General features: G+C 40.7%; 3 protein-coding genes across 4 annotated transcripts; 2 read left to right on the plus strand and 1 right to left on the minus strand.

The window, feature by feature from the left end:
- Window positions 1–1869: 1869 nt before the first annotated feature.
- Window positions 1870–9574, plus strand: afmid (arylformamidase). Its single transcript, XM_080029207.1, has 10 exons — window positions 1870–2014; window positions 4120–4224; window positions 4303–4351; window positions 4442–4527; window positions 4629–4701; window positions 5082–5179; window positions 5340–5418; window positions 5919–6054; window positions 7558–7662; window positions 8614–9574. The coding sequence occupies exons 1-10, from the start codon at window positions 1966–1968 to the stop codon at window positions 8641–8643; spliced, it is 810 nt and encodes a 269-aa protein (XP_079885333.1). The 5' UTR covers window positions 1870–1965; the 3' UTR covers window positions 8644–9574.
- Window positions 9575–10181: 607 nt separating this feature from the next.
- LOC307251830 (soluble calcium-activated nucleotidase 1-like) lies at window positions 10182–19154 on the plus strand. Of its 2 annotated transcripts, none has more exons than XM_080029254.1 (5): window positions 10182–10265; window positions 14851–15444; window positions 15567–15707; window positions 16016–16219; window positions 17135–19154. In XM_080029254.1, exons 2-5 carry the CDS (start codon window positions 14910–14912, stop codon window positions 17503–17505), a joined length of 1251 nt encoding a protein of 416 aa, XP_079885380.1. In that variant the 5' UTR covers window positions 10182–10265; window positions 14851–14909; the 3' UTR covers window positions 17506–19154. The 2 variants fall into 2 exon arrangements, with proteins under 2 accessions (XP_079885380.1, XP_079885381.1); XM_080029255.1 differs by lacking the exon at window positions 10182–10265 and adding an exon at window positions 10673–10805.
- Window positions 19155–19218: 64 nt separating this feature from the next.
- Window positions 19219–26402, minus strand: ogal (O-GlcNAcase like). The gene is made up of 17 exons (XM_080028991.1): window positions 26061–26402; window positions 25748–25799; window positions 25331–25428; window positions 24971–25101; window positions 24180–24351; window positions 23969–24067; window positions 23727–23866; window positions 23483–23630; window positions 22636–22734; window positions 22279–22520; window positions 21586–21760; window positions 21363–21448; window positions 21051–21143; window positions 20876–20964; window positions 20671–20791; window positions 20441–20570; window positions 19219–19841 (listed from the first exon to the last, which is right to left on the minus strand). The coding sequence occupies exons 1-17, from the start codon at window positions 26125–26127 to the stop codon at window positions 19705–19707; spliced, it is 2079 nt and encodes a 692-aa protein (XP_079885117.1). The 5' UTR covers window positions 26128–26402; the 3' UTR covers window positions 19219–19704.
- Window positions 26403–27806: the final 1404 nt, after the last annotated feature.

The raw sequence follows: 27806 nt of genomic DNA on the forward strand, positions 1-27806 counted from the left end.
ACATGTCCTAGATATTTTAATTCCCTGGATATTTCTAATAGTCCATTTGAGAGGTGGAAAACAGGAAAAGAGGATTTTCTGTCCTCTCTAGATCTCACAACAACGACCTTACTCTTTTTGGCATTATAGTTGATGTCAAATTCTCTTCCATATTGTGTACATATCCTCAACAGCTCTTGTAACCCAACAGAATATGGACAAAGTAAAACCAGGTCATCAGCATACATGAGATGATTCACAACTTGATCTCCCACAATACATCCTGTTTTACATTCATTTAGCTGTCTTGAAAGGTCATCCATATATACATTAAAAAGAATAGGAGATAAGATTCCTCCTTGACGGACCCCATTCGCCACATGAAAAGGATCAGAAACAGTATTATCCCATTTGACCTGGAATGTTTGCTGAGCATACCAATACATTAGAATTCTGACAATATATTTAGGAACATCTCTCATAAGTAGTTTTCCAAATAGTTTTGCATGGTTGATTCTATCGAATGCCTTAGAGGCATCAATGAAACAGAGAAACACAGAGGTGTTTTGGCGTTGATATTTAGCGACAATCTCCTTTAGAGCATAAATGCATAAATCAGTACTATGTTTTCTCTTGAATCCAAATTGATAAATAAAAAGCCTTGAACTGTGAAACAATTGAAACTGTCAGCTACATCAGTTTGAGCATTTTTTATATAAGACAATTAACCTTCACAATTCTTTCAAACTTATTTCACTGTATTTGTCTGTTTTATATAAACACATTCAACTTCAACACAATTTGCCTGTCTGTCTGCTCGGTCTATTTTAGTGGCTGCAGTGAGCCCTTTTTGCACTGCACATCCTTTCAAGTCTGGGCTTCAAACTTGATATTGCTACTCTTAACTCTTGCTCAATGTGAAGCTGGGATCTGTATTTTGTTTTTAGTGCAGCAACAGTAGAAAAGCCCATCTCACAGAGATAGGATGTTGCAAAGGGTAGAAGAATGTTGACAGCTGTCTTCTACTGGGTTTAACAGGCAGATGAGTTTGAGCACTGCTGCCACCTAGTGACTGGAGGCTTGTTTATCGTTCAAGCATGAATAAAGATCACCCCCCTTGTCTGTTGTTTTCTTTTCTCTTAAATATGTTGCCCTCGCTCGGTTTCGTTTAAGGCATGAACATGGATGTGATATGCCTTTTTTGACGTTTGTAAATGTTGTTGCGATAAAAAAAATAACATAGCCTAGAACATAAATCATAATAGGCCTACAAATGTATAGGTTGTATAAACTTTTTTTTAAACACTATGTCCACCCTGGAAAGTGCACAGCGGCAGCCTATGTAGGCTATAGTTTTATATCAATGCCTTTGTTTTTGTAATTTTATATCATCAAATAATGTTTTTTGTAGTTTTATATCCAAGCGACAAGCCTGTGGTTTTGTAGTTGTAGGCTATATCAAGCCTGTTCTTGTAGTTTCGAATCCAAAAGCTTTCACTTCTTAGAAAGCAGCTGCACTGTCTGTGGTGGACACATGGAAAAAAGAATGAAGTGCCTGCCCCATAGACTGTAGTAGGCCTAGGATATCGAGGCCAGCACCCGTTTGACGTTGTGTTTCAAACTGTGCGGGTCATGAGTCTGAAGTTCAGTTCTCCTACAGCTCCGCTGCTGGCCTATATTATGCGCACGTGTCCCTTGGGTACATTCGTTCGATGACTTTCGGCAGGAAAAGTCACCTGAAAAGATAAAATGCCGCACTGGACAGAAATGAAGAAAGATGTAAGAATATTATAAGATTGTGGTTAGAGTGTGTCGGGTGTTACACTAGCAGGGGAGGGCGCTATTCACCTTGTTTACAGTGTTTTTAACCAGCTCATGGTGGTGTGTGTGTGTGTCGGCTCTCATGTCCGCGCGGCTGACAGCAGTCTCTTTTCCATGTGACAGGAGCTCGAGAGGCAATATTCACCCAGCCTCTGGTCGCACAGGATGTCGGCGGACGACGTGATCAAGGCCCACGTGAAGGCTTTGAAAGAAGGTCGGTCTATTTTGAGGCTAGTTGCTAATAAGTTATAACCAATAACACGCGACAATGCACTGCAAAATATCCGGTAAGATAGCCTAACCTATAGGAAGGCCGAACCGGTACATGGAGCACAAGTGACATGTCAAACGTCGTAGCCTATCCTCGTGAAAATGTGTCTCCCTGTTGTGTCACAGGTCCCTGATGTAAGGCTATTGAAGTTGTTATAGGCTATACAGTTGTTGGTCTGTTCTTGATGAGTTTTGTTAAGGTTTTTAGAATTTCTCTCTCTCTCTCTCTCTCTCTCTCTCTCTCTCTCTCTCTCTCTCTCTCTCTCTCTCTCTCTCTCTCTCTCTCTCTCTCTCTCTCTCTCTCTCTCTCTCTCTCTCTCTCTCTCTCCCCACACTAACATACTGTGCCTCTACACCCACTGAATTACAGTCGGGCGTATTATGGGTCATAGCCTACATTGAATTTGATGAGCATACTGTGCCAGTGTATGTAGGCTAGCTGTAAAGAGGTAATGGAAATAAAGGCATGAGAACTTTGCCATGTTTTTGAACAAACTTGATTATGAATAGTAAAAACCAAAACAATCTTCAATTAGGGCTGACAGCAGGGATGTGTGTCTTTGTCTAAAAACCATGTGAATTGAATGCTATTGAACAAATAAAAAGAACCTTGCAGATTGATGCTTCTATCCCATATCTCTCCCAATCATCATCATCATCTTTATTGTCAGACTCAAGGTCCATAAAAAGAACACACAAAACATAAAAAACCCACCCCACAGATAGGCCTACACACATTTTCATAAAAGACATTCATACCAATACTTCCACATTGGTGACTGGTAACGAATTGTACTGTAGCTGGGATTAGTCAGCACAACAACAATGCAATTCTGTGACGTATTAAGAAGGCGACAGATAAATGTATACATCAGGTTCCTCAACAATGCTCTGAAAGTGCTGACACCTGCATTACAAAACAGGGCACTAGCACTACAGCACCTAGGCCTCCTCAGTAGAATCCTGAAGCAGTCATTATAAGCAACCTGTAGCTTCTGTAGACTGGCCTTTTTTTAAAACTTTGCCCATAGGGCTGCAGTGTACAGTGGAGTACAGTATGCTTTAAAAAGTTGGATTTTTACTTTTTCAGAGCACATATGGAATTTTCTTGTCAACATATTAGCTTGGGCATATAGCATGCGACACTATAAACATCATCATCATCATACATCTGATCTGTCATGTAGTGACCCAGGTATTTTGTTTTCCTACAGACTCCCAACACTTGTCCTGACAGATAGAAATCTGGAAAGCACAATTCTTTGTCCCCTTTGGTTCTGCATATCATAACAATACTTTTTTTAGCATTGTATTGCACATCATATTTCATCCCATAATCAGAACAAATGTTCAGTAGCTGCTGAAAACCAGCACTGCTGGGAGAGAGAATGGCCAAGTCATCAGCATACATGACATGATTTACAAGAGTGTTCCCAATCATATAACCAGTTTGGCATTCATTTAGTTGCTGAGATAATTCATCCATGTACAAGTTAAAAAGAGCAGGAGAAAGTATCCCCCCCTGACGCACTCCATTACTTACACCAAAGGGAGTAGAGACACTGTTACCCCATTTAACATGCATTCTCTGTTTAGAATACCAGTAGGTCAGAATTCTTATAATACTATCAGGTGCACCCCTTTGCTTCAATTTGTTAAAAAGCTTAAAATGATTAACTCTGTCAAATGCCTTAGAGGCATCAATAAAACCAATTAGAACAGTGGAATTCTGCCTCATATATGTACGAGCCTCCTTCACGGCATAAATACACAACTCTGTACCAAGCTTTGCTTTGAAACCAAACTGATTTTGACTAGTGCTCAGATATTGATTAAGGCGATCAAGTAAAATCTTCTCCAGGATTTTTGACACTACACTGGCTAAGGCTATTGGCCTATAGTTATCCATACTGCCAATCTTGCCTGCCTTGTCCTTGATGACTGGTACCAATGATTTAATACACCCAGAAATATTACAAGTGATGGCTGATCTCCTTTATTTTATCCCTAATGTCCAAGAATGTCACAATTTGATACCTTTTTATCCAGGTACGGAGCGTGCCCGTGGACTGGCTCAGACTTTGCTCAATGTGCCATATGGGGAGGGAGATGGAGAGAAACTGGATGTCTACATACCCAGCACCAACTCTTTGGGTAGGAAAATGTGTGTGCTTGGAATATACTGCATAGATAAAGCGTCAAGACTAACAGGCCTGCTTTCGTCTGTTTCAGATGTCCCTCTTGTTATTTACCTACATGGAGGCTACTGGCAGTTTCTCAGGTAGGCTACAGTGTAATATTCCCTTCTGCTTTTTCAATGCATATTTACATTATTTGTTCCGTTTGTTTAACTTGCTTTGGGCTCCTACAGCAAGGAGGAGTCAGGATTCATGGCCGTGCCCCTGGTTGAGAAAGGTGTAGTGGTGGTGGCTGTCGGCTATGACATTGCCCCAAAAGGTAAAGTATTTTCAATTTTCTGACAAAGCAATGTTTCCTCTTCTTGGGGGGGAAAAAGGAGAATGTTTTCTGAAGATCGATCCTTTTCACTTATTTTTCAGGTAACATGGACTTGATGGTGTCTCAAGTACGCAAGAGTGTTGTGTCTGTGGTTCAGCAGTATTCTCACATAAGGTACCCACACACGTTCTATTTCTGAACCATTTTCCACCTGTTTAAGGTTCAAAGCTCGTCTTCAAGGTGGAGTCAGCATTATAGAGAACGCTTGTTGTCAAAAAACACTTGTCAAAATCCGTAAATATCTCCTAACATTCTGCTACCTGTCCAGTAACAAATCCAATGTTAATACCTTAGGCTGTGTATTAACACTGGATTTTTTTCAGCACACCAAACAGTAGACAGGTAGCAGATCATTAAGAGATATTCACTGATTTTGACAAAGTGATCTTGTTTTTAATGCGTTACATTAAAATGCAAATGTGAACCCTTTTCATCATCACAAAGCCACTGTGTCTCTGTTCGTCAATGCTTATTCTGACTCATCTCTCCCTCAGTGGTTTGTACCTGTGTGGCCACTCGGCTGGGGCTCATCTGGCTGCGATGGTCCTCTGCACTGACTGGACGCAGTACAGCATCGCTCCTCAGATCAAAGGTAAGATCCGTTCGGGGTGAAGCAGGACGTGTGATCGGTATGCCAACGCTTGGCCTCATTCTGACAATCAGCATTGTGAAGAAGCAAGGATGATCAGAAATACTCAAAAAGGTTGAGACACAAATTCTGCATTTGTCCTGTCTCTGTAATTGTCTTGTAGGTGCTTTCCTAGTCAGTGGCATATATGACCTCCTGCCCATCCTGTCCACCTACGTCAACGAGCCTTTGAAGATGACAGAGTACGTTCCTTACTATATGATAATCTTCAATCTGATTGTTAGCCACTTTACGTTAGCCTTATTTGTTCTCCCATTGATGACAACCTTTTCAATTGATAATTACTTTGACATTTTAAAATGTAATACAAAATGAATACAGAACACATTTTTTACCTGTTCTATATGCAATCAATTAAAATTTTGAATATCATTAGGTAAGCTAAAAAAGATTTCAGAAGATTTCCCCTTAAAGAGGAACTCCGGAGGGAGCTGCACAAAATCTGATGAACTGCCTCAAGGGATGTCAGTTGAGAAATCGTGCAAATTAATCCATTAGAATGTGTGTGCATGTAAATTAGCTTTGTAGGGAGCATTCTGTAAAGAGCATTGTGGGTAAACGCTTTTTGGTGGTGTCTGTAGAGGAGAACTGTGTATGAAAAGTGCCGGTAATTGACGTCTGCTGGTGTGTGGTGCCAACCTGTTTCTGACTCTTCTGTCCCCTGGTTGTCTTCTGTTGGCAGGGAGGTGGCGGTGAGGAACAGCCCCAGCAAGCTGGTCCCTCAACTCAAACTCTCCTCCTCCGGCTGTCACATAGTCGTGGCCGTAGCTGAAAACGACTCGCCGGAGTTTCGAAAGCAGTCAGAAGAATACCACAAAGTAAGTCCACCTGAAAAATTACATCTTTTATCAAATAATTAGGGAGATTATTTGTGGAGATTACTTGTAAATAGTCTGCATTCTTCTTTACCAAATGTCTGTGTCAGTAGCCGCACAGCACAGTAGCGTGAGAACAACTGTACAGTAGGAATGTGTGTCGTGTGCATCTGTGCTCTGTACAATGCAAACAAAAATTATAAAATAAATATTGCCTTTATGAATTGTATCATACATGTTTCAAAGTAAAGGTTTTTAGGATAATGATTTTGTCTGTAAAATGTCCAATATATAGCCTAGTGAAAAATGCCCATTACAAGTTATTTAAAGGGTAACTAAACCCTCCTAGTTTGGACTGAACTGCCTACTCCCTGAAATTAAAAAAGTGCATCCACTTGGGCGGTGCTAGGAGGCAGGCTAAGACAGTAAAGGCACACCCATACAGCCCAGTATTCTAATCTCAAAAAATTAAATAATTATATTATATATTATTGGCATACTGTATATTATTGGCTTTTAGTTTGATATTGAATTGTTGCCTAATGTTTACATGGTAAACGTATGCTGTGTGATGATATAATGTCGTTTTTGTTTAACTTTGTTACAGGTAAAAATAGAAATGTTGCAAGTTCCATTTTTGGAATGGTTAAAATCATAATTACTGATCAGTTCTGGTTTTGAAGATGATGGGCAAGGTTCAGTAAGCGGAATGGTCAGTTTAGCTAATTTCCTGTCACTGACTGCAGTTAGCAGTGCCCTCCCTCGTCACCACGGTAATGCACTGCGGTCTTCAAGCAGTGAGTTATCTAGCATCATCTCAGATCTGTAAGTGTGATAAAACATGATAAAACGCATCAAAACAGACATTGGGAAGGATTTTTACCTGCTCCGCCATTGTTGGCGCATACACATTCACCCATCTGTTGCTCTGCATGTGCACCGGCAGTGAGACTGGTGCTGGTTTGCAGTGTTCTCTCTTCTGATTGGTTAACAGTAGTGGGATTCCCGAAAAGTTTATTTGCCGGTTACATGCAGAGCGGGTGACTGAGAGATCGGCTTTATGAAACGCGCACACTATATAAGTGATCACTGTATGAATAAAGAGCGATTTAACACTTATATTAACATAAAAAATCGCTTACTTCACATTTAAGTATAATGAGTTGGTATTGATTTATTGCACAAAATGTGTAGCCTTTATACATCCATTATACACAGCATAGCCTATAATAAAGTTAATCTTGTCCATCTCTTCAATAGGCATAGGAACATTTTATTTTATTTTATTAAATTATACTATAGCTAGAGCATTTCTTTCTCCAAAACTTAAAGAAATTCAGTTTTGAATAATGTACAACATGAAAAAGCAAGATTTTGAAGCTATACAGAGAGGATGACGATCTCATGAACTGACAAGTAAAATGGCATTGTGTGATGTGCACCTTTATCACATTTTATTGAAATACATAAAGTTAGCATTAGCACCTCTTTTTTCTGTATTTAAAGACTTTGGAGGCGTCAGGACTTAACGTGACCATGGAGGATGTGACGAACACAGACCACTTCAGTATCATAGAGCAGCTGGTAGATGGAGAGTATCACCTAACAAAGGTACAATTGCACTCACAAAAAGTAATGATGAATGTCTGCTTTCTTCATTTGTTCTTAAAGGTGCAGTCAGCTCTCTGTAAGTGTCTGAATCACTGTTGGTCAAAATCAGTGATTATCTCTTTACGATCCGCTACCTGTCATAGCTTCTTCCACAACTGCTATGTTGTTAGCTAGTGTGGGCCCCCTTTTGTTTACATATGCTTTGTTTACGTGCCTGTTTACAGAGCCTAAGATGTGTATTAACACCAGATGTTTCAGTGCGCAGTACACACAGTTCAGAAGGGCAACGGATCGTTAGGAGATATTCACTGATTTTGACAAAAAATATTTTGACAATAAGCATTCTCCAGAACCACTGACTCCACCTTTTTAATCATAAAAAAGTAATGATTGTTACCTAAATCATGTTGTCTGTCCTCAGCACACACACTCCCTGCGGCTTGGGCGCAAAGTATATTATTTTTGGGTCTGAGCTGAACACAGTTAACAATAACAACCTTGGTTTTTAGGAGATGAGACTTTATCTGTACAGCTGACATCACAGTATCCTCTGACAGAAGACTAAGCTGAACCATTGTATGGGACAAATAAGAAAGGCAATAAGTGTAATATTAATTATTGATATTAATATTAAAATAGCCTAAAGAACCAAAATTCAGTTACAGTATCAATGTCTGTGCTAATAACCAAAAAGGAAACCTGAATGAACTTAACTTGATAGCAGCAAAAGTTGTGTTAAACATTGTCGGGTGAAACTGCATATTTCCAGAACATTATCCTGGAAACTGTCAGACATCTTTTTTTAAATCAAATATCCAACCAATTTCTAGTAGTTGGTTATTATATTCAGCATACATTATGTTCATTTTTTACTCTTTTAAGGTATTATTATTGTAAGCACTTTATTATTTGTCAAACCAGTGGTGTTTAAATTCATTATTTCCTCTCTAGCTTCTCTTGAAGACCATGGGAAAGAGCTGAGGCAGATGTTTTTGATCCGTCATCTAATGTCAACAAACCTCGGTATCAACACACGCACTTCTGAAAAGAGTCAGCATGAAACTGATACTGATTAGATATGCATTACAACAGGTTTGTACAATGGCAAATGTACAATGTATGTACATTTTAATTGGGCAACAATAATGTGTCATGGGTTGTTTTGACTGTCTTGTTTACTGATTTCTTAGTTGTTCACTGTAGATAGTCAGAAAATGTCATAAATATGCTTAATGTGTTACACACACATTATCATGTTATGAAAACAATGTGTGCCTAAAACTGAGTTACTTCAAGGATGGTGATTGTTGCAAATAATACTATTGTAAATCCTACTCATATTCATTTACAGATTATTTAACGTCCATAGTGCACAATGTTTTTGTCAGATAATACTGTTTCACTGCCATACGCATAACATTGTAGAGCTTATGGTTAGCTCTGGCACATATCTAATGTTTTGTAGAAGTGTGGGTCTGGCTATTTTGTTTTTTTTGGTTGTTTTTCCTGTGACAATCTATGCCACAACTTGAAAGTCCATGGGTAGGACAAAAATTTTACTGACATATAATACAAAGATAATGTAGGTAACCTCTTACTGTAACCTCCACAATGCTGGTATCTCACCCAGTGAACCTTTATATGTCGTCCACACTTGGTAAATGTTAATAAACTATATATTTGCACTTTTTAATTTAACCTTAAACAGTAGAATGATATCTATACATAGGCCTATGTTTAAAGTTCAAACGGTAGGCTACTAAATTGATTGATTTTTTTACAAATGTAATCATGAATGAGCTACTTGTTTACATTATTGTTTCCACAAAGTCTGTTATAAATCAATAATGTTGGTTATCATCACAATAAACATTTATATTTCTGTGATGACAGAAATATATATACAAGCCTACATTATTTGAATGTTATATGTATGCTGTATTCCCTTATTTTTAGCATCTAGTCCACACATGGAATATTCAGTGCTCCAAAAACCTCAGGATCACTGAGAAATTGCAATTGTTTTCTGTAATTTGATGTATGGTCTACAGCTGTGATTTAGGCTATAGACAGCCTACATCCTAGCCTCATTAGGTTATTGTGTTCTGTTGGTTTAAGAAGTGTCCATTCAATTTAGTTAGTAATTTTTGAGGTTGTGTAGTGGATTTATCTGAGGTGTTTGTAGGCTATTCTTTATATCTATTATGTCCACCTTATTAAAATGAGTGTGAGGGTAGGAAATAGGCCTATAGACCTTGTAATAAAAGGGGGAATGAAGGCTCAATGGGCCCAAATATATGTTTTCCCCCTTGTAAAATGTTACCCCGGTCGTGCCTTGAGGCTCAATAGTGCAGTAAAAATACTTATCTGTAAACATTTATCTAATTGTGTGGACTTGAAGTGAATAGTGAATCAGTATACACTGGCGTTGTCACTGCTGTGGTATATTTGGGATGTTTGTGGTTGAGGTTTTGACAGACTGACAAACGTTTACGACATCAGTTGAGTTGCCTCAGTCTCCAGGCAGGAGGAGGAGCTCATCGCTAACCCAACAGTTCATCCAGTATGGCCAGCCGAGTGGACCTGACGACCCTATGCTCCAGGTAAGGCTTCAAAGGTCACCAACATGACGAGAAGAAACTCTTAACTCACGGCGTCCATTGACTAAGTGGCGTGTAGCTAATAGCCTACTAGCGTTAGCCTGGCAAAGGTTAACGCAAGCGAGCTCAGCTTACGTTGCTAGCTAGCGTTAGCTTCATGGCTAACGTTAGGAGCCGGTGTGTTGTTAATTCTTGTTCAAGCAAGTGTTAAAGCTAATTGACAACTACCTTATTTCACCTGGTGGACGCAAATTTCTTGAACTTTAAATGAATCAGTCCAAAGTTTGGAATTGTAACGTTTTGTTCACTTTTGTGGCGACCGGTGTCCAAGTTACGAAGAGTTGCCTTGGTGCCTCACTCATGGCTCTCTGCCTTCGTGGCTATCCATGAACACAGGGAGGGAGGGCGAGCTGTTAAGCAGCCGTACCCCGTTGGCACCTAATGAGAACAAGGCGTATAGTGTGTTTTCATTTTAAGTCAACTCTCACAACACAGTTGTGAAGGGGTCTTCAAGCCGGTGTAACGGTACTATTCAGTCTTGAGGTAAGTCACCGCTCGTCTGCATCTGTTGCATCGTCTAGAATTGTCACAAAGTAGCCTATGAGTTACTATCTAATAACAAAACCGTGTATTTAAATTACTTGGTTGGGGTTTGATTTGCTTTTCAGTGTATCACACGTTACAAATATTTACACTAGTGGTGCTCTTTAATGGGTGTTTACCCTGTGTATGAGTGTGTTTAGCTCCAACTGACCTAATTGTGTATACAATACATCTTGTAGGGGCATCTCTGTCAAAGCATATCTGGAAAATATCATTGATCAAATACACATGTATACTACAAATTGAGTGTGAAACTTAATTCTTCACCTTGAATAGATATATATATATAAACAATTAACTCAAAGTCCTATATCCTGTATGTTTTTATAAGCAATAGAGGAAACTGGATGATTATAGGACATCCAAGATATCTTGACAGCCACAGTTGCATAACTGGACCACATTCTTCCCTCATCCAACATAGAAACGTAGACACACTTCACCTTGGACTCCAAGCTAAACTTGTTCTTCCTGATTGACAACATGCATCTATTTTGTTTCTCCATGCCTGTCTGGCCTTCTGTATTGGCTCTTCAAAGACGGGGCAGAAACCTGAGATAACGATACTGTGTAACTGAGAGAAAGGGAGGAGACTTTGTTGTGATATAGATCAGTCATCCCGTGGGACAGAGGGCTGAAGGGACGTTGAGTTTATTATGCCACCGGTGGGAAAGAGAAGACCATGATTGTTACAGCCTGTTCAGGGGAGAAGACGAGGCAGAGGAAGGGTGAATATAATTGAATTATTCATACAGTGTACCGTACAGTGAGGCTGTGTTGGAGTCTGTGGATGGGGAAACAGGAGCTGTGCGTGCAATGGTGACAATAAGGGCTTTATCCGTTGACCAACAGTTTGACATGTATGTGTGTGTTTGTGTTAATGAGCATGTTATAGGCAAGGAGTTTGAACTGGCTTAGAGAGACACTGAAACGCAACATACAAGCTCCAGCTTTATGTGATGTAAGATGACGTGGTCCATTTCCCAAATAGTGTATTGTATTGGCAAATATTTACACTGTATAGTTTGTGTTTACACGGATATCCTATGTAAGAACATATAAGCAGACTGAGCATTGGTTCTTCTGGTCTGATAGAGCTCTTTCGGGACAAACACTGTTGATGCTGTTGTGACATTTACTTTGGGTTTGCTGCTTAATGGTGATGATTGAACAGTTTACATTTACATAGGTGTTCTGCTAATTTCAGTGCAGTTCCACCTAGATATTGCTTCGGCTCTCCCATGAAAGTGTAATTTAGTGAATCTTCATCCAATGCTCAAGGTTTCATTCATTTTGAAGCAGTGTGCGTGATGTGTAATAATAGCTACGACCTTACATTTCAGCTTCAATCATTCATTCCTGATTGTGATGAGTTTCTGTTTTCAGGATATTTCCATATAAACTGCGAGAGATAATGTTATAAATGTTTTAAATACAAGAGTGAGAGGCCTGTCATAATTGATAATACATTCTAGTGAGTTACTTACAGTGGAGGAAATAAGTATTTGATCCCTCACTGATTTTGTAAGTTTGCCCACTTACAATGAAATGAACAGTCTATAATTTTAATGCTAGGTTTATTTTAACAGTGATAGACAAAAAGAAAATCCAGAAAATCACATAAAAAAGATAGAAATTATTTTGCATTTCATTGATTTGAAATAAGTAGTTGATCCCCTATCAAAACATTGCTTAGTACTTGGTGGAGAAACCCTTGTTGGCAAGTACAGCGGTCAGACGTGTCTTGTAGTTGATGACCAGGTTTGCACACATCTCAGGAGGATATTTGGACCACTCCCCTTTGCAGATCCTCTCCTAATCTTTAAGGTTTCGAGGCTGTCGCTTGAGCTTCAGTTCCCTCCACAGATCTATTGTATTAAGGTCCGGAGACTGGCTAGGCCACTCCATGACCTTAATGTGCTTCTTCTTGAGCCACTCCTTTGTTGCGTTTGCTGTATTTTTAGGGTCATTGAAGTGCTGGAAGACCCATCCACGACCCATTTTTACGAACCTGGCTGAGAAAAGAGGTTGTCACCCAGTATTTCATGGTACATGGCCCCATCCATAGTTCCCTCAATGCAGTGAAGTCCACCTGTCCTCTTAGAAGAGAAACACCCCCAAAGCATAATGCTTCAACCTCTCTGCTTGACTGAGGGGATGGTGTTCTTGGGGTCATAGTCAGAATTCCTCTTCCTCCAAGCATGGCGAGTCACTACTCCCAAGCATTCTCTGAGTCGTTCAGGTGTTCATTGGCAAACTTCAGACGGTTCTGTACATGTCCCTTCTTGAGCAGGGGGACCTTATACGGGCACTACAGGATTTCAATCCATTACTGCATATGTTACCAATGGTTTTCTTGGGTGTCTTTTATACAGGTAACAAGTTGAGACAGGTGTGTTTTATACAGGAAACTAGTTGAGATTAGGAATACTTTTTTAAAGCACAAGGACTAATCTGTGGGAGCCAGAATTCTTTATGGTTGGTAGGGGATCAAATACTTATTTCACTCAATGAAATGCAAAATAATTTATATATTTTTTTAATGTGATTTTCTGGATTTTCTTTTTGATATTCTGTCTATCACTGTTAAAATAAACCTAGAATTAAAATTATAGACCGCTCATTTCATTTGTAAGTGGGCAAACTTACAAAATCAGTGAGGGATCAAATACTTATTTCCTCCACTGTATTACTATAAAATGCTTTAAACAGGGAGATAGCCAGCTATGGCTGTGCTGAAGCTTATTTATGTTGGTTTCCTGTTGGTCACTGTAGCACATTTAAGAAATCAGGCTATCTGTTTCAGAAACTTCAAATGATTGTAAATGAAATAAAATGGGACAATATCTCATAACCAACAATGGATCAGAAAATAATGAAAATCCAGTGATCTTCTGCAAAGAAATGTTTAGCTGGGTTGCATTTGGACGTATAGGGAAAACTGAGGTATTAAACTTGTTTCCCGGTTTCAAGTTTTATAATATAAGTTGTCCATAACATCACTGCGTGTACTTTTAACAGAAGACCACAGGGGCACAAGAGGTGTCTTCTACACAGCACTGGAATGAATGACATGTTCATCCGGCCAGTTTTGCATCTGGTCATTATTTCCAAATGATTACAACTCTCTTGCTATTAACTTTAACGTTTTCACTTTACCCAATGAGCTTCAAGCATTTTACTGACTTAAGAGAGGAACAGTTTTTCATAGGACCATCTTTATCGAAGGTCAGTAAAGTATACTCCATAGTATTTGGCTGTTTAAACAGGTTTGCTGTGTGGAATTCTGCCTCTGCACCTTTCCCCTGAAGGTTATGGTTTTATTTAGTTTCTAATTATTTTATTGGAGGCTTTCTTCATTTAATACAAAGTGGCCTATCTCTGCTATAAAACTCTACAGGGAAACCCTCTATTAACACTATGAGAAAATAGAGTTGATCCACAGCGCACAAATGACATGTTATTTGAGATTATAAGCGCATATCTGTGGCGCTCAAGAGGACAATAATTTGACATTAACATAAGAAAAGACCAAGATTAAATTCAGTCTTTTGGTCCTGAGGAAGTAAGTGGCAGCTACCTACTCAGTATTCATATTAGAGGTTCTGCCTGAACAACACAACAAGGCTCTGTGGTGAACAAAGGACAATAGGAACAAGAGCCTATTTTTCCAACATGTTGTTCTCCTCCCCCATGTTCATTCTTTCATCCTCCACCAGCAATTGTTTTTCTTGTGAGCGCAACATCTCATGAACGCTTTGAGGGATTTTCTTCAGACTTCACTCAAGAATGAATTGATTAGATTTTGGAAGCAAAGGTTGAGTCACTGTGACCTTGTGTATTGTGAATGCAATATCTAAAAATTGCTTTGAGGAAAAATCTTCAAAGTTTTCACAAATGTCTGTCAACTCTGAATTTGGAGGTCAAAGTTCACTGCCACCATACATATGTCTCTTTACTGATACTCCTCTGTGCTCAACCCTAGGCTATGATAGCCATCGCCCCCAGTCCAAGCCTGACAGTGAGGATGAAGACGATACTTCCATGACCTCATTTGGTGTTGCCGTGCGAGGCCTGCCCCTGGCCTTGGCGTCCATGACACAAGCTACCACCTCAGACTCTCGCTTCCACCCTAAATGGCGGGCCATCACCGTGGCGACCCTGCTGGCTTTAGTGCTTATGCTGTACCTGACAGTAGGGTACGGAGACTCTGCTGCCGGAGATTACCACCACCGCAACAGGGTTCACAGTTTGCAAATGCACGGTGAGGGTAAGGACGACCTCTTCGGGGACACTCACGGACAAACAGCACAAAGCCTCTCTGGTCGCCAGAAAAGGGGAAAACCCTACAATGACACATACCCGTTAAGCCCGCCACAGAAAACTAAGGAGGGTATCCGCTACCGCATAGGGGTGATCGCAGACCTGGACACAGCGTCGCGAAGCTCTAAGGACCAGACGTGGTTCAGCTACATGAGGAAAGGTTACCTGACTGTTTCAGAGAGCGCAGACAGACTGGAGGTGGAGTGGGATGCTGAGACAGTGACGCTGGAGAGTCATCTGGCTGAGAAAGGACGAGGTAAAGGGATTATGGATTTTGCATGGACACAAAGACACACACACACTTATCCATCATTGTTTGCATAAATCCACCATATTTGTGTTCTCACATCAATGTTTGATTGACTACCTGTGCTGCAGGTATGGAGCTGTCCGAGCTGGTTGTGTTCAACGGTCACCTGTACAGTGTGGACGACCGTACAGGTGTGGTGTTCAGGATCGAGGGACACAAGGCTGTCCCCTGGGTTATATTACCAGACGGAGATGGCTCAGTCTCCAAAGGTCAGTCTTGTCTCTAGTAGAGATCTGTTACATACACGTAGGTCCTGCTGAGCAACATTTTTAAACTATTTATAAAAATGTAGTCCAAAGACTGTCAATGCTTGTTGAACATGAGTAATAGGCTTAGTCCTTGTCACAGTGGTCGCGGGTTTGAGTCCGACCCGTAGACCTTTACTGCATGTCGTCCCCCTCTCTCTCTCTCCCCCCATTTCCACTCTGTCAACTTCAAACTGTCCAATAAAGGTTAAAACCGAAAAATATCTTTAAAAAAATTAAATAAATCAGTCCTTGTTTTTGTTTTTGTGAAGGATTCAAAGCAGAGTGGCTGGCAGTGAAGGATGAGCAACTGTATGTCGGCGGCCTGGGAAAAGAGTGGACCACCACCTCTGGGGAAGTGGTCAACAACCACCCAGAGTGGGTGAAAGTTGTCGGCTACCATGGCGACGTGGAGCATGAGAAATGGGTGCCTTACTACAACACTCTGCGGAGCGCCACAGGGATCCAACCACCAGGTTAGGACATTGTCATAGTTTCTTATGTATCGTCCTTTTCCACATACAATGATGTCCGAGTTGGTATGGCATCTTTATTATTGGACCTACAGGTGTGGATTTGGTTTCAGAGGTCAGGGAATGGATATGTTGATCTAAAAGTAATCAATTCAACTTAAAGACCTACTTCACCGGTGGGAATATGAAGGTGTATTGAATTCTGAGATCCTATTTAGTATAAATGTGCAATTATTTTTTAAATTGGTTCATCCTAGCCTGAGAAAAGGCAGAAAGAGTGTTTTATGGTCTCACTGTCTAACCCTACATTTTCCTTACTGTGACATCACTGTAAGGGCTAGTATTAACAGGACAGCTGGGCCAAGGGAAGACTGAGGGAAGACAGAGGGAAGAAAAACCTCATTCATTATATTATAATAGTGATTTTATAATGATAGAATGCCTGTTCCGTATGGGTGAAGTATTCCTTTAAGTAATATACTGTTATGATTGGAATAATTCTATTTTAATTATTTAGTTTAGGAAGGACATTTTCTATTTGCACCTTTACCAAAAACAAACAAGATTTATTCCACTTTAATGTTCAATTTTATCATCAACTAAATAAAATGTACAGTCCACCAACCTCCACCAATATGAGCATACAGCAGTTTGCATATATCCTTAGAGGCAAAACCAAACACAGCTGTGATTTGAATGAACAAATAGCTTTTCTTATCTTGTCGTTGACTGCCGGACACTTATAAAACAGTGTTGAGCAAGATTTCAAGAGCCACGCAAACTTAACTCTAAAGCATTAGAATGTGTGAAAAAAAAATAGATGCTTGGCACTCAAGCCTTTTTACAGTCTCCATAATCCCTGACCCTCCTATTCATTGTCTTACCTCTACCTGCCTACACCTCTCCATTGTTCCACAGGCTACCTCATCCACGAATCAGCTGCGTGGAGCGAGCGTCTGCAGCGCTGGTTCTTCCTCCCTCGGCGTGCCAGTCATGAGCGCTACGAGGAGACGGCAGACGAGCGGCGCGCCACCAACCTCCTGCTGTCCTGCCCCGCAGACTTCAGCTACGTCACGGTGCGGCATGTGGGACCGCTCAACCCCACACACGGATTCTCCTCATTCAAATTTGTTCCGGACACGGACGATCAGATCATTGTGGCCCTGAAATCCGAGGAGGACGCGGGCAAGATCGCCACCTACATCATTGCCTTCACCCTAGACGGCCGGCTGCTGATGCCCGAGACAAAGATAGGGGACGTGAAGTTCGAAGGCCTGGAGTTCATTTGACTGAAGGACAGGGCTGATGGTGACTGACCATGTTCCTCCATGGGTTAAACTATTTACAAAGTGGCCTGTAAACACCTCATTTTGACTGTGCAATATTGTCATTATCCAAAGTTATACATCATTTATTCAATGTGCTAATTGAGAGGATGTGAAGCTAAAAGGTTAGGAGAATGCCATGCCACCATCACTACCAGTGGAAGACCATCCTCAACGACTGAACAATTGGGTTTGTGTGCGACAACCACCCGATATAAAGTGTTAAATGCTTTATAATTTTATCTTTGAGTTAAACATCATTGTTTGATTACACACTACTGATATTCCAGAGAAGTCTGGGTAAAACATGGTACATTGGTATCCGTCAGCCTATCAAACATCAGGTAATGTGATCTCCACTCCTGCAGCCAGACTGCTGGTCAGACACTCAGGGGAACAAAGTGAAACAGGATTAACTTTTTTTTAACTAGAAATGAATGTCCTTAAATTACTTGAACCATTAAAGGAATAGTTCAGCGTTTTACATTTTTAGCTTTTTGACTCACTCGGCGAAAAGGCGACAGAAACTGTTCCTTTAACTGTGTGCGCAATTTGATGAAGAAATGGGCAAAGATCGCTCATCCAGGTTAGCTTAGCCCAAACACTGGTAGTCAAGAGGAGACAGTCAAAAGATAAACTTACCCTGTGTTCCGAATTGCATACTCTTTCTTTTTTCTATTCTACATACTACATCTGACCATAAAAATAATCTAGTTAGGATGCAGTATGCTAAAATTGGGACATACTTTTACTTATTTCATCATAACATTGCGCCTTGATCTTGCCTCTTGCTTTTATATCCGTCGCATCCCCGCTTGTTTTCATATGGAGGCTCTGTCGTATTCGACGTAGGATGTCCCAATTCTTAAGGTGAGATTTAGTGCTTTAAAATACCCAGATGTCTACTACATCAGGCTGAGATTTCAAATCAGCATGCTATTTGGGCGATTCTGACCCACAATCCAGTGCTCACATCGACGGAGCCTCTGTATGAAAACAACTGGGGGATCAAGAGGTATATATATATATATATTTAATATATAAGTAAAAGTATGTCCCAATTGTATGATTACGGCATGCCAACTAGATTTTTATGGTCAGATGTATGTAGAATAGGAAAAAAAAAATAGTATGCGCTTTGGAACGCAGGGTTTATGTATATTATCAAATACATACTGGAAGGAAACCAGCTGTCACAGGTACTTCCTGGTTCCTTTCCAGTATGTATTTCATTCTAAAATTACAAAGTGTAAAAATATAGCACCTCATTACTTGGTAAATAAACAAGTCCCAACAAGCACACAAGAGCGTTTAGTAATGTAAAGTTTATCTTCAACCCCACAAAATGTTGAACTATTCCTTTTAACCTACTATGCTTTGTGTTTTATCTTACCTGTTCGGACTAACCAATGTCTGTTATTCGAGCCAGTCACTTTATGCATATAAACCTATGCTCCATAAACCTCACGTGACAAGCTTTTCTGACCAGTTCCACATCTGGAATTAAACTGAATAACATTATATTCTCGAGCAAGAGAACAAGTGCAACACCAGCTCTATAATTGAAAGATTAACCGTTCTATATATTCTTTTTGTATCTTCTCAAAACTCAAATTAAAATATCTATGCTTGTTTGAATGTTGTATGTCTTGTTTTTTAATATCACCACCAACAATGAAGATGTATGGAACAAATCAGAAATGTAAGAGTGTATTTTCATTTTGTAATCAAGATGGGTTGAAAACAATATTCACTTTAAAATAATCACTTTTCAATTTTCACCATCACACACAATCCTTTGTTACACACATTTCATTTATCCTGTTGTGTTGGAAGACTGACGAATGGTGATTGCTGCTAAATTAAGACAAATACAGATATTAACTGATCACAAATGATGACAGATCTCATTCAGAGATGCAACAGAGTTAGCAGTTAATCCACACAACAGTTGTAGCACTGAGTTTTATAGCAGAGAGGCCACTTTGTATTAAATGAAGAAAGCCTCTAATAAAATAATTAGAAACTAAATAAAAACCATAACCTTCAGGGGAAAGGTGCAGAGGCAAAATTCCACACCGCAAACCTGTTTAAACGGCCACATGTGATGGAGTGTACTCAAATCATTTCAAACCTGAGGGAAATCCTTCTCATTGATCTCCTTTACAAGCGTGTTCCCATGGCAATGGTGTCTTGAGGTAGACCGGCCATTTTGATAGGTTTGAAGGAGCCCAGTTTGGTGTAAAAGTCGATCATCCTCCGATCACTCTGTCTCAACTCACAGAACACTCCTCTAGAACCTGAACAGTTATGGACAAGGAGAAAACAAGACACTCTCAGATTCAGTGTTTCATTCTGTAACGTCCTTAAAAGGTGGAGTTAATACAGAGCCTAGGCTCGGCTTTGTAAACTGGCATGTTGCTTGCTACAGTTATTTTTCAGCTTTTTATTTTTCCAGGTATCAGACGGTGGGGAGATATTCACTGATTCTGACAACAGGCATTTTCCAGATTTACTGACCTTTAAACAGGATGAGGTTTCTCCTTTAAAATAAAATTGATCGACTGTGCAAAGTCGTGCAAAGCTCCCAAACACAGACAAAGCCAAAATGATCACTGGGCAGCTGCAGATCTAGAACTTTATTTGAAAAAATCTCCAGGTCATTACACCACTACAACTGCAGTTTTTCGTGCTGTGTGTGTTTGAGGTTTTACATTTTAAACTTGAGAGAGACTCATACACTGAAGGGTATAATGCAAGAACTTTTAACTCCCCTTGCCTGACATCTTCAACATGGGTTTCATCTGCAGGAATAAACTGCTCCTTCTTACAAAGAGAAAGGGCTTGTGTGGGCAATGGAAGAGTTGTTGTGACACGGTGCGAGGCTCTCTCCACCTACCACTGCTCTTGATGGAAGACAACAGCAGACCAATCATACGCTTGGCTGGAGAGGGATCTGTGACCCTGGGCAGCACTTGTATGGTAACCAGGGAGGGGAAGTCCTCCAACACTGAATCACTTACTGCCCTCTAGAGGAACAAGAGATAATAAAAATACCAAGAGTGATCTTACATTTGATCTACATCTTGTACTGTGGACTTGGATTGTTAAATTGTTGCATTTGATCACCTGAATCTTGGCTGCGGCCGGTTTGGCGTCGGTGAGTGCCAAGGCGAAACCACACACCCCCATCTCATCCTCCAGGACATGAGCACACTGAGGGGAAGGGGCCATATCACCTGCTGACAGGCTGTGGGGGGTAAGAGGGAATGTTGGAAGACTGAGGAATGAGAGAATATATATATTCAAAAGAGAAACCTCTATCGTTTCTTACCTGTCACAGATAAGAGATGGCTGTGTCATTGGGGGGACTTTGCCCACCGCTGCTCTCTGCATGTCCCTGAAAATCCTTTGCACCTCCACCTAGAACACACATACAGAACTGTGAAAAATCCAGACTGATTTAAAAAAAAAAAAAAAAAAAGTGTCTGAGGATCTGCCGTGTTAACCTTGTCCGCTGGGCAGTATGGGCGTATACAGTAGACCGCCGTCATGGGAGGATGCCTGAACAAGTCTCTGTTTCCGTGGCAAGGCAGCATCCTCTGCAAGTAACGTACAGTATGTTCATACACATAGAAATACTTAAAGCTCACATATTACACTCATTTTCAGGTTCAAATGTGTAATTTGTGTTTCTCCTGGAAACTTTTTTCATGGTGAAGGGAAAATATGGTGAGGGAAAATAGCAGATATTTTTATGATGTATGGGGAAAAGGATTGGTTTCAAATATTTTGTATGTCTTCTGACACTGATATGTTACCTGGAACTCTCCAGAGAGGCCTCCTCTGAAGCCCCACGGTTCAGGATCGTTGTTCATCAGCTGGGCTGAGGGCTGAGCCTGTCCTCCTATGAAAGGCAATACAACTGATGCAATAAAGTCATGTGTCTTCTAATGACTCACTTAAAGTTTGAGGCCCAGAGGCACAGCTTCCTGGATAGATCTTTGTACTCTGACCCCCACTACAGGACTGTGATGATCTCACCTAGAGTTTTCACATAGGCTCGAGCCAGCCCGACCCCGCTCTTGATGTCACAGATGTAGTTGTAGAGGTCGTACAGAATGCTGCGGTTGGGGGCGTTGGACAGACGATTGAACATCTGCACCACCGCCTCGCACGTGTTGTCAAACTGCTGCGCTCTGGAGCACCACTCCGCTGACTGAAAAGCAAAAGAAAAAATCCACATTAAGGCAACATTATCAGCTTTTCAAAACAAAATTATCACTTTTAAGGCTTTTATGGGGATAGCTCCAAAATGTATAGCTGATCTTCTTACCCCGTACAAGCCTAAACCTGAGATCCTCTAGATTAAGGCTATTCCTGCTCATTCCCTGTTCAAACCTCAACACTACAGGGGACCGGGCCTCTCCTGCTCGGGCCTTCAGCTGTGGAATGACCTGCTGGAGGAAATTAGGGAAGCTAACACAATGTCCTATTTTAAGTCTCTTTTAAAGACTCACTATTTTAAACTTGCTTTTTTTCCAATGTATTTGACTAATTTATTTGTTTGTTTATTATGTATTTTTTATTTAGTTTTTTCGCATCTTAATATATTCATTATTTGCTCATTGTCTCTTTAAATCAATGTGAAGCACTATGTAACTTGTTTTTGAAAAGCCCTTTAGAAATGAAGGCATTATTATTGTTTAATAAACACACACACACAAGCACACACACCTGGTCTGTCTTTGTGGTGGCGGCCAGGCTGTGGTTCTTGAGCCAGTCCAGCTCGTGCAGCATGGTCCTGGCTGTAAGCCCGTGTTGGTAGGGCAGGTAGAAGAGGTCTGACAGCAGCCTCAGGTCCTCCAGGCTCAGGGGCTCTGCTGTGTACAGAGGGTTCTCCCCAGGCCCAGGAACATAGGAGCTGTCTCCCACGTCTGTCTGCATGGGCTCCTCCTCTGAACAGTCCTTCTTCAGACCTGGAGGGACAGGAATATCAACTAAACGCCTTGTCTTAATGCCATTCGCACCCCTGTCTCTGTCTTCTGATGTCAGTGAAATGTTATTAAAAAGGTATGTTTGGTGGCTCTCTACCTCCAGGTTGATGGGTGCTCATGAACTCCTGCAGCCAGTCAGTGAGAGCCAGGGTCAGGGCTTCCTGGGGGCTGTAGCAGGGGTCATACTCCTCATCGTCTGCAGATGGAGGTCAGAGAGAGTGAGACACAACGCAAAACTCCATTGTTGTGCATCGAGGCTTTTAGCACTGAACTTTATTTTATTTTAAGTCAGGATCCCAGTGTTTCCAAAGTTATTATATGTAACTTAACCTTTGACGTGAACAGGCAATGTTAGACCCATGAACTTAATAACTTCCCACGAACGTAATAAACCGCAGACGTAATACAAATATGCAGCTTGTGTTGTAATGATCCCACAAACCTTATAACAGTTGCCTTCCACCAACGTAACATGTCATTTCAGGTTCAATTTAAGAATATTTTTTTTGGCATTTTCAATTCTTTATTGATAGTGTGGAGACAAAGATGAAAAATTAGGTAGAGAGGGTAATGACATGCAGAGAACGACCAGGGGTCGGACTCATACTGGGTCTGCTGTGAAGAGGACTGAGCCTCTTTTGGGGGACGCTCTAACCACTACACCACGAGCGCCCCTCGTAATTTCAGGTTTCTAACGTTCAAGGGAAGTTATTATGTTTGAGGTTCTAAATGGCAATCACAATTTTTTTTTTTTTTACTGCATTCAATATAAATATTATACCTTCAATGAAGCGTCAGAACAAGCAGATAGTGTTTTTGATATTGTAGATTTTGTCTTTTTGTCTGAAGCTATGCAGCCAATCTCTCAAAAATATATACCGGTATATGCCAAAGCTGATGGATAAAATAAAAAAAGGCAGCCCAGAGAGTGTTATTACGCTCACCCATCTCCACATCCCTCGCTTCTCCCTCAGCAGCTGTTGCTTTGCACCATGTAGCCAGGGTGTGGATGGCCACAAAGTTTGGGTAGAACTCACAGTTGGGGTTGGTGAGAACTCCTCTCAGTTTGGGAATCAGCTTGGTGGGACGATCCTATACAGGAAAATACTTTGTGAATTATTTCAGGATAGATTAGCGGAGTTTGGAGTACTTCCAGACATCTAAAAATACTGCCTTGTAAAGGTTTACCTTAAAGGGTCCGAGGAAAAGTCTTTGGGGGTCGTAGTCGTTGGCGTGGATGTTGTCCCAGATGACCGGCGCCCTCTTCAGGACGGAGGACACCTCTTCTATGGACTCCACAGAGATTCTGTGGGATACCACTTTGGGACCTAAATATCACAAATTAGAAGGAGAAAAAAAATGCACTGTGCAGTAAAGAACAAAAATGTAAATACAGGTTGATTGAGATGGTGATTGAGTGGAGCCTTTACCAGTCCAGAGTATGTCTATCCCCGGCAGGAGCTTCTCACCCACAGTGTGCAGGTAAGAGGACTGGGACACGTTGGGAGTACAGAAGGCAGCACAGTAATCTGGAGTTACAGGGACAGTACAAGGGTGAATGATGGGGGAAAAACAGAAAGACAAAAAGTAGATAGTGTAGTGTATATGGAAACAACTGCAGCAGTTTTAAGGCGCCCTGACCTGTGGGACAGAAGAGGAAGGTGTGGGGTTGTCCCAGGTGCTGGTACACGGCGTTGGTGATGTCCACCTGAGCGTGGGCAAAGGAGCCAAAGGCCTGCTTATCAGCCGGACACATCTCCGTCTCAATGTCGTCAAAGAGTAGAGAGAAGGAGCTGCAGCCAAAGCCCTTCACCTGAGGGACAAGGTGGAGTCCTGTCATGTGACTGCAGTGTATCAAACACTTCTATCTTTATTTATTGCTTTACATGCTTCATGTTTCATGTTAAGGAAGACACGGCAGACAAAACATTGTTTTTTCAAGCACTGGTCATTTTTGATATTTTTGACTTATTTCACTTCGATAACATGTCTTCTTTGATATTATTATTATTATTATTATTATTATTATTATTATTATTATTATTATTATTATTAAAAAACAATGTAACCAAAATCTGTTCTGTAAAAACTTTGCACACTAATATGTTATGAGAAATGAAATAAAGATTTTGACTGTTTTTTCGATTGTTGGGGGATCTAATAAGGTGCAAATTCACCAATAGTTGGTTAGATGTTTAAATTTCCATATTATTTCGAACATTTCTGTAAAAAAAATTAATTATAAAAAAGTATTGTTTTGATGTTAGTTGTCAAATGGCAAACTTTCATGATGACTATAATATATATAAGTAAAGAAAGGTTACCTTGTTCACTTGCAGTGTTTAACCTTAAATTAAGTCGTGTCCAAAACCAACAAAGAGAGCTAATACGGCTTACACCCTCCGCCTTCATATCTGCATACAAAGCCTTACCTGATCCAGCTTTCTCTTCAGGGCGGCCACCTCTTTGGGGTTAGAGAAGGTGACGTCCAGGCCAGGGGAGATGGCGTAGATGAACTCCACATTGTGCTGCTTGGCTGCTGATATCAGGGCAATGAGTTGTTCTTGGGAGAAAAAAGGAGAAGGGATGAGAAAATAAATCTTACAAAAATATAATACATTTTTCTCACGGGTGCAGAAGCAATTGTTTTTGTGTGGGAAGTAAAATGGTGCACAAAGCTCCCAGTTTGGATTCACAGGCAGTAATCAGTCCTTGTGCCCAGTTCCAAGAAACAGATGACATATGTCATTGGTTCCATAGACACGGAGGGGATGTGGAGGTGTCTCACTCACCTGCCTCCTCAGCAGAGTACAGGTCCCTCCAGTACATCCGGTGTTTGTAGTCGTCCTTGGGGGCGTACAGGTATGTGTTCAAACCCCACTTCTGTTCTCTGTCAAACACCAGCAATGAACAAACTATCCCATCACGTGTGTTACTCTCAGTAATTATATTAGGAGAAATGATGTTGGGGGGGAAAGGGGATCAGTAATAATCAGTGGATTATAGGCTCTTGGAGAAAGCAACACCTCAAGATTTGGGTAACTGTTACTTAGGCAAGATTACTTCATGTTTGACCAGATAGGCCTATAGTTTGTTTGGTGTTGTTGGTAACCTTATCTCCTGGACACAAATGAAGGTGGACTGGGGACAACACCCAATAGGAAGCAAGGGTCATTTTTTAAGACTAGGTTCTGTTTTAGTACACATACCTTTTAAACAGCTCCGTTCTTTGCTCCATAGTCCACGGCCGCCCATAAAAACCTGCATTAAGCAAAGGTCAAGTTATGCACCAAATGCTGTCACCTTACCAGAAGTGATCAATACAGTACATGATTGACTATCCTGACTGCATTTTCTACTAAATCTATCTATAAGGTAAATCTTTGATAGACTGCAGCCTAATGTGGAGGTTTACATCTTGATTTAAAAGCTGTATCCAGTGTCCTAAAGTGGATCATATGTGGGATCTGGGCCCATAGTGGTCCATGCTGGTGAGCGTGCGCCTGGTCCCAGTGTGCTCACCTTCCACTACTCCACTGATGAACCTCCTCTCATCAGTCCCCGGCTTGGCATCACTCGGTTTCGACATGGTTCAGTGTTGAGTGGTCGTCTCTCTCTCTCTCAGTCTCTGTTCTCAGTGCTCACAACTCTGCCAGTCATAGCTTTGTATGCCAACCTTTAATTTGATTGACTTATATGATATTGCACCGTCCTCTCACGCCTGCGCATAACAGCAGTAGCCTCTGAGCACCGGGAGCATTGAGTAATACGAAGTCTAAAGTCCAAAGTTGTTAAGAGCGAATTAGAAAAACGGGTCTTGTTGTTTTGTGATGACAGGGGCTCACCATGTCCATGGGGCTCACCTCAGACGGTTGAGAGCGTGCTACATCCGGGTGAACGTCTTAAAGGGCCAGTGTCCCTTTAGCTTTAAATGGAAGGATCACCTGAAAACACGGAGGCCTCAGTCACCATCAGAATCACAAATAATTTATTGATCCCAGGGGAGAAATACTAAAAGTACTAATACTCCAATGTAAGAATACTCTGTGAAAAGCAATGTATACAAAAATAAAACAAGTTATTAGAAGTTAAAGTAGGCCTAGAGATAGAACAATGTCCAGTGGCTGTAGCCTAAATGGCCAACTATATAATTAGGCTATTATTATATATTACTCACAAATCAAGTTAAAAGCAAGATCTTACCGTTGTAGTTGCTGGGAGTTCTTTTTGAACTATTTTGTGTAGAATTGAATGGATTATTCTGCACAGTTGCTGGAGCCAGGGAAAGAATGAGCACAATGACTATTGTGATGGAAATAAATATATTTCCTGTGGGTTTTTTCCAGTCTACTACTTCAATAATGTTCCCCATTGTTTACGGTCTTGTGACACATTGTCTTTTTAAGTAATTGATGAGAGAAAACAGTATAGTTTATTCTAGTTTCCTGAGAGAATCAACTTATTGAGTAAACCCCTGTATAAATATTCTGGCTGGCAACAGAATGTTATCAGACTCTGGAACCAACTTTTGGTGAAGGAGCGGACCCTGCTCGGCCGAACAGTTTATTTTTGTTTCGAGACTGTTTGTTTTATCCTTTTTTATTAAAATACATAAAACTCAGTTGAGTTTGGTTCTTTTTCTTACAAGGTTGTGGATATATCAAATTTCCATAACAACTATCTCCTATGCTGGCTCCGTTTCATTTATACATGCTAGGAAGCCAGACCAAGGAGCCCGTTTGGGACGGAATAGGCCCAAGTAGTAAGAAACTTGAATTGGAGTACTTAAAATGAATCTTATCAGTTACACCTTTGTTTTCTGTTGCACAATTGTCAGCCATCAGAAAGGTTTACAAAAGGAGCAGCAAAGTTGATGCCAGACCAAACAAAGGTACCTCAGGCAGAAATACAGGATGAAATGTTAGATGTAGCCACATTGAATCAGCATGTTATGTCACTGCTTTGATATTTGATGGGGCTGTCCTAAAGCGTAGAGCACTGATGAAATTGCTGACTACACTGGAATGATAAAAAATGTTGAGGATCTGAAGACAGTAGAGCAGATGACCAATTTTGATTAAATAAATGTTAAGTGTATGACTGGCTTTATAGGGGGCGTGCAGAACAAATTGGTTGGATGTTGCAAGATAGTGACAGTCAGTAAACTTGCAGCAAACTATGCAAGAAACTAAAACAATTGGAAAGCAGAAAGATACAGAGCTGGGAGCAGAAGCATGATTCAGGGACACAGATACATTATTATTATTA

This window comes from Ammodytes marinus (assembly GCF_949987685.1).
Source record: "Ammodytes marinus genome assembly, chromosome: 6".
NCBI lineage: Eukaryota > Metazoa > Chordata > Actinopteri > Uranoscopiformes > Ammodytidae > Ammodytes > Ammodytes marinus.

Excerpts from the sequence above, each read along its gene's own strand:
- afmid (XM_080029207.1), top strand. The coding sequence starts at position 1,966 with ATGTCGGCGGACGACGTGATCAAGGCCCACGTGAAGGCTTTGAAAGAA. Across the intron at positions 4,352-4,441 it reads GGCTACTGGCAGTTTCTCAG|CAAGGAGGAGTCAGGATTCA; the intron begins GTAGGCTACAGT and ends GGGCTCCTACAG. Across the intron at positions 4,702-5,081 it reads CAGCAGTATTCTCACATAAG|TGGTTTGTACCTGTGTGGCC; the intron begins GTACCCACACAC and ends TCTCTCCCTCAG.
- LOC307251830 (XM_080029254.1), top strand. The coding sequence starts at position 14,910 with ATGACCTCATTTGGTGTTGCCGTGCGAGGCCTGCCCCTGGCCTTGGCG. Across the intron at positions 15,445-15,566 it reads TCTGGCTGAGAAAGGACGAG|GTATGGAGCTGTCCGAGCTG; the intron begins GTAAAGGGATTA and ends CCTGTGCTGCAG. Across the intron at positions 15,708-16,015 it reads AGATGGCTCAGTCTCCAAAG|GATTCAAAGCAGAGTGGCTG; the intron begins GTCAGTCTTGTC and ends GTTTTTGTGAAG.
- ogal (XM_080028991.1), bottom strand. The coding sequence starts at position 26,127 with ATGTCGAAACCGAGTGATGCCAAGCCGGGGACTGATGAGAGGAGGTTC. Across the intron at positions 21,761-22,278 it reads CCACCACAAAGACAGACCAG|TCAGCGGAGTGGTGCTCCAG; the intron begins GTGTGTGTGCTT and ends TTTGCTTTTCAG. Across the intron at positions 20,792-20,875 it reads CCATCTCTTATCTGTGACAG|CCTGTCAGCAGGTGATATGG; the intron begins GTAAGAAACGAT and ends TACCCCCCACAG.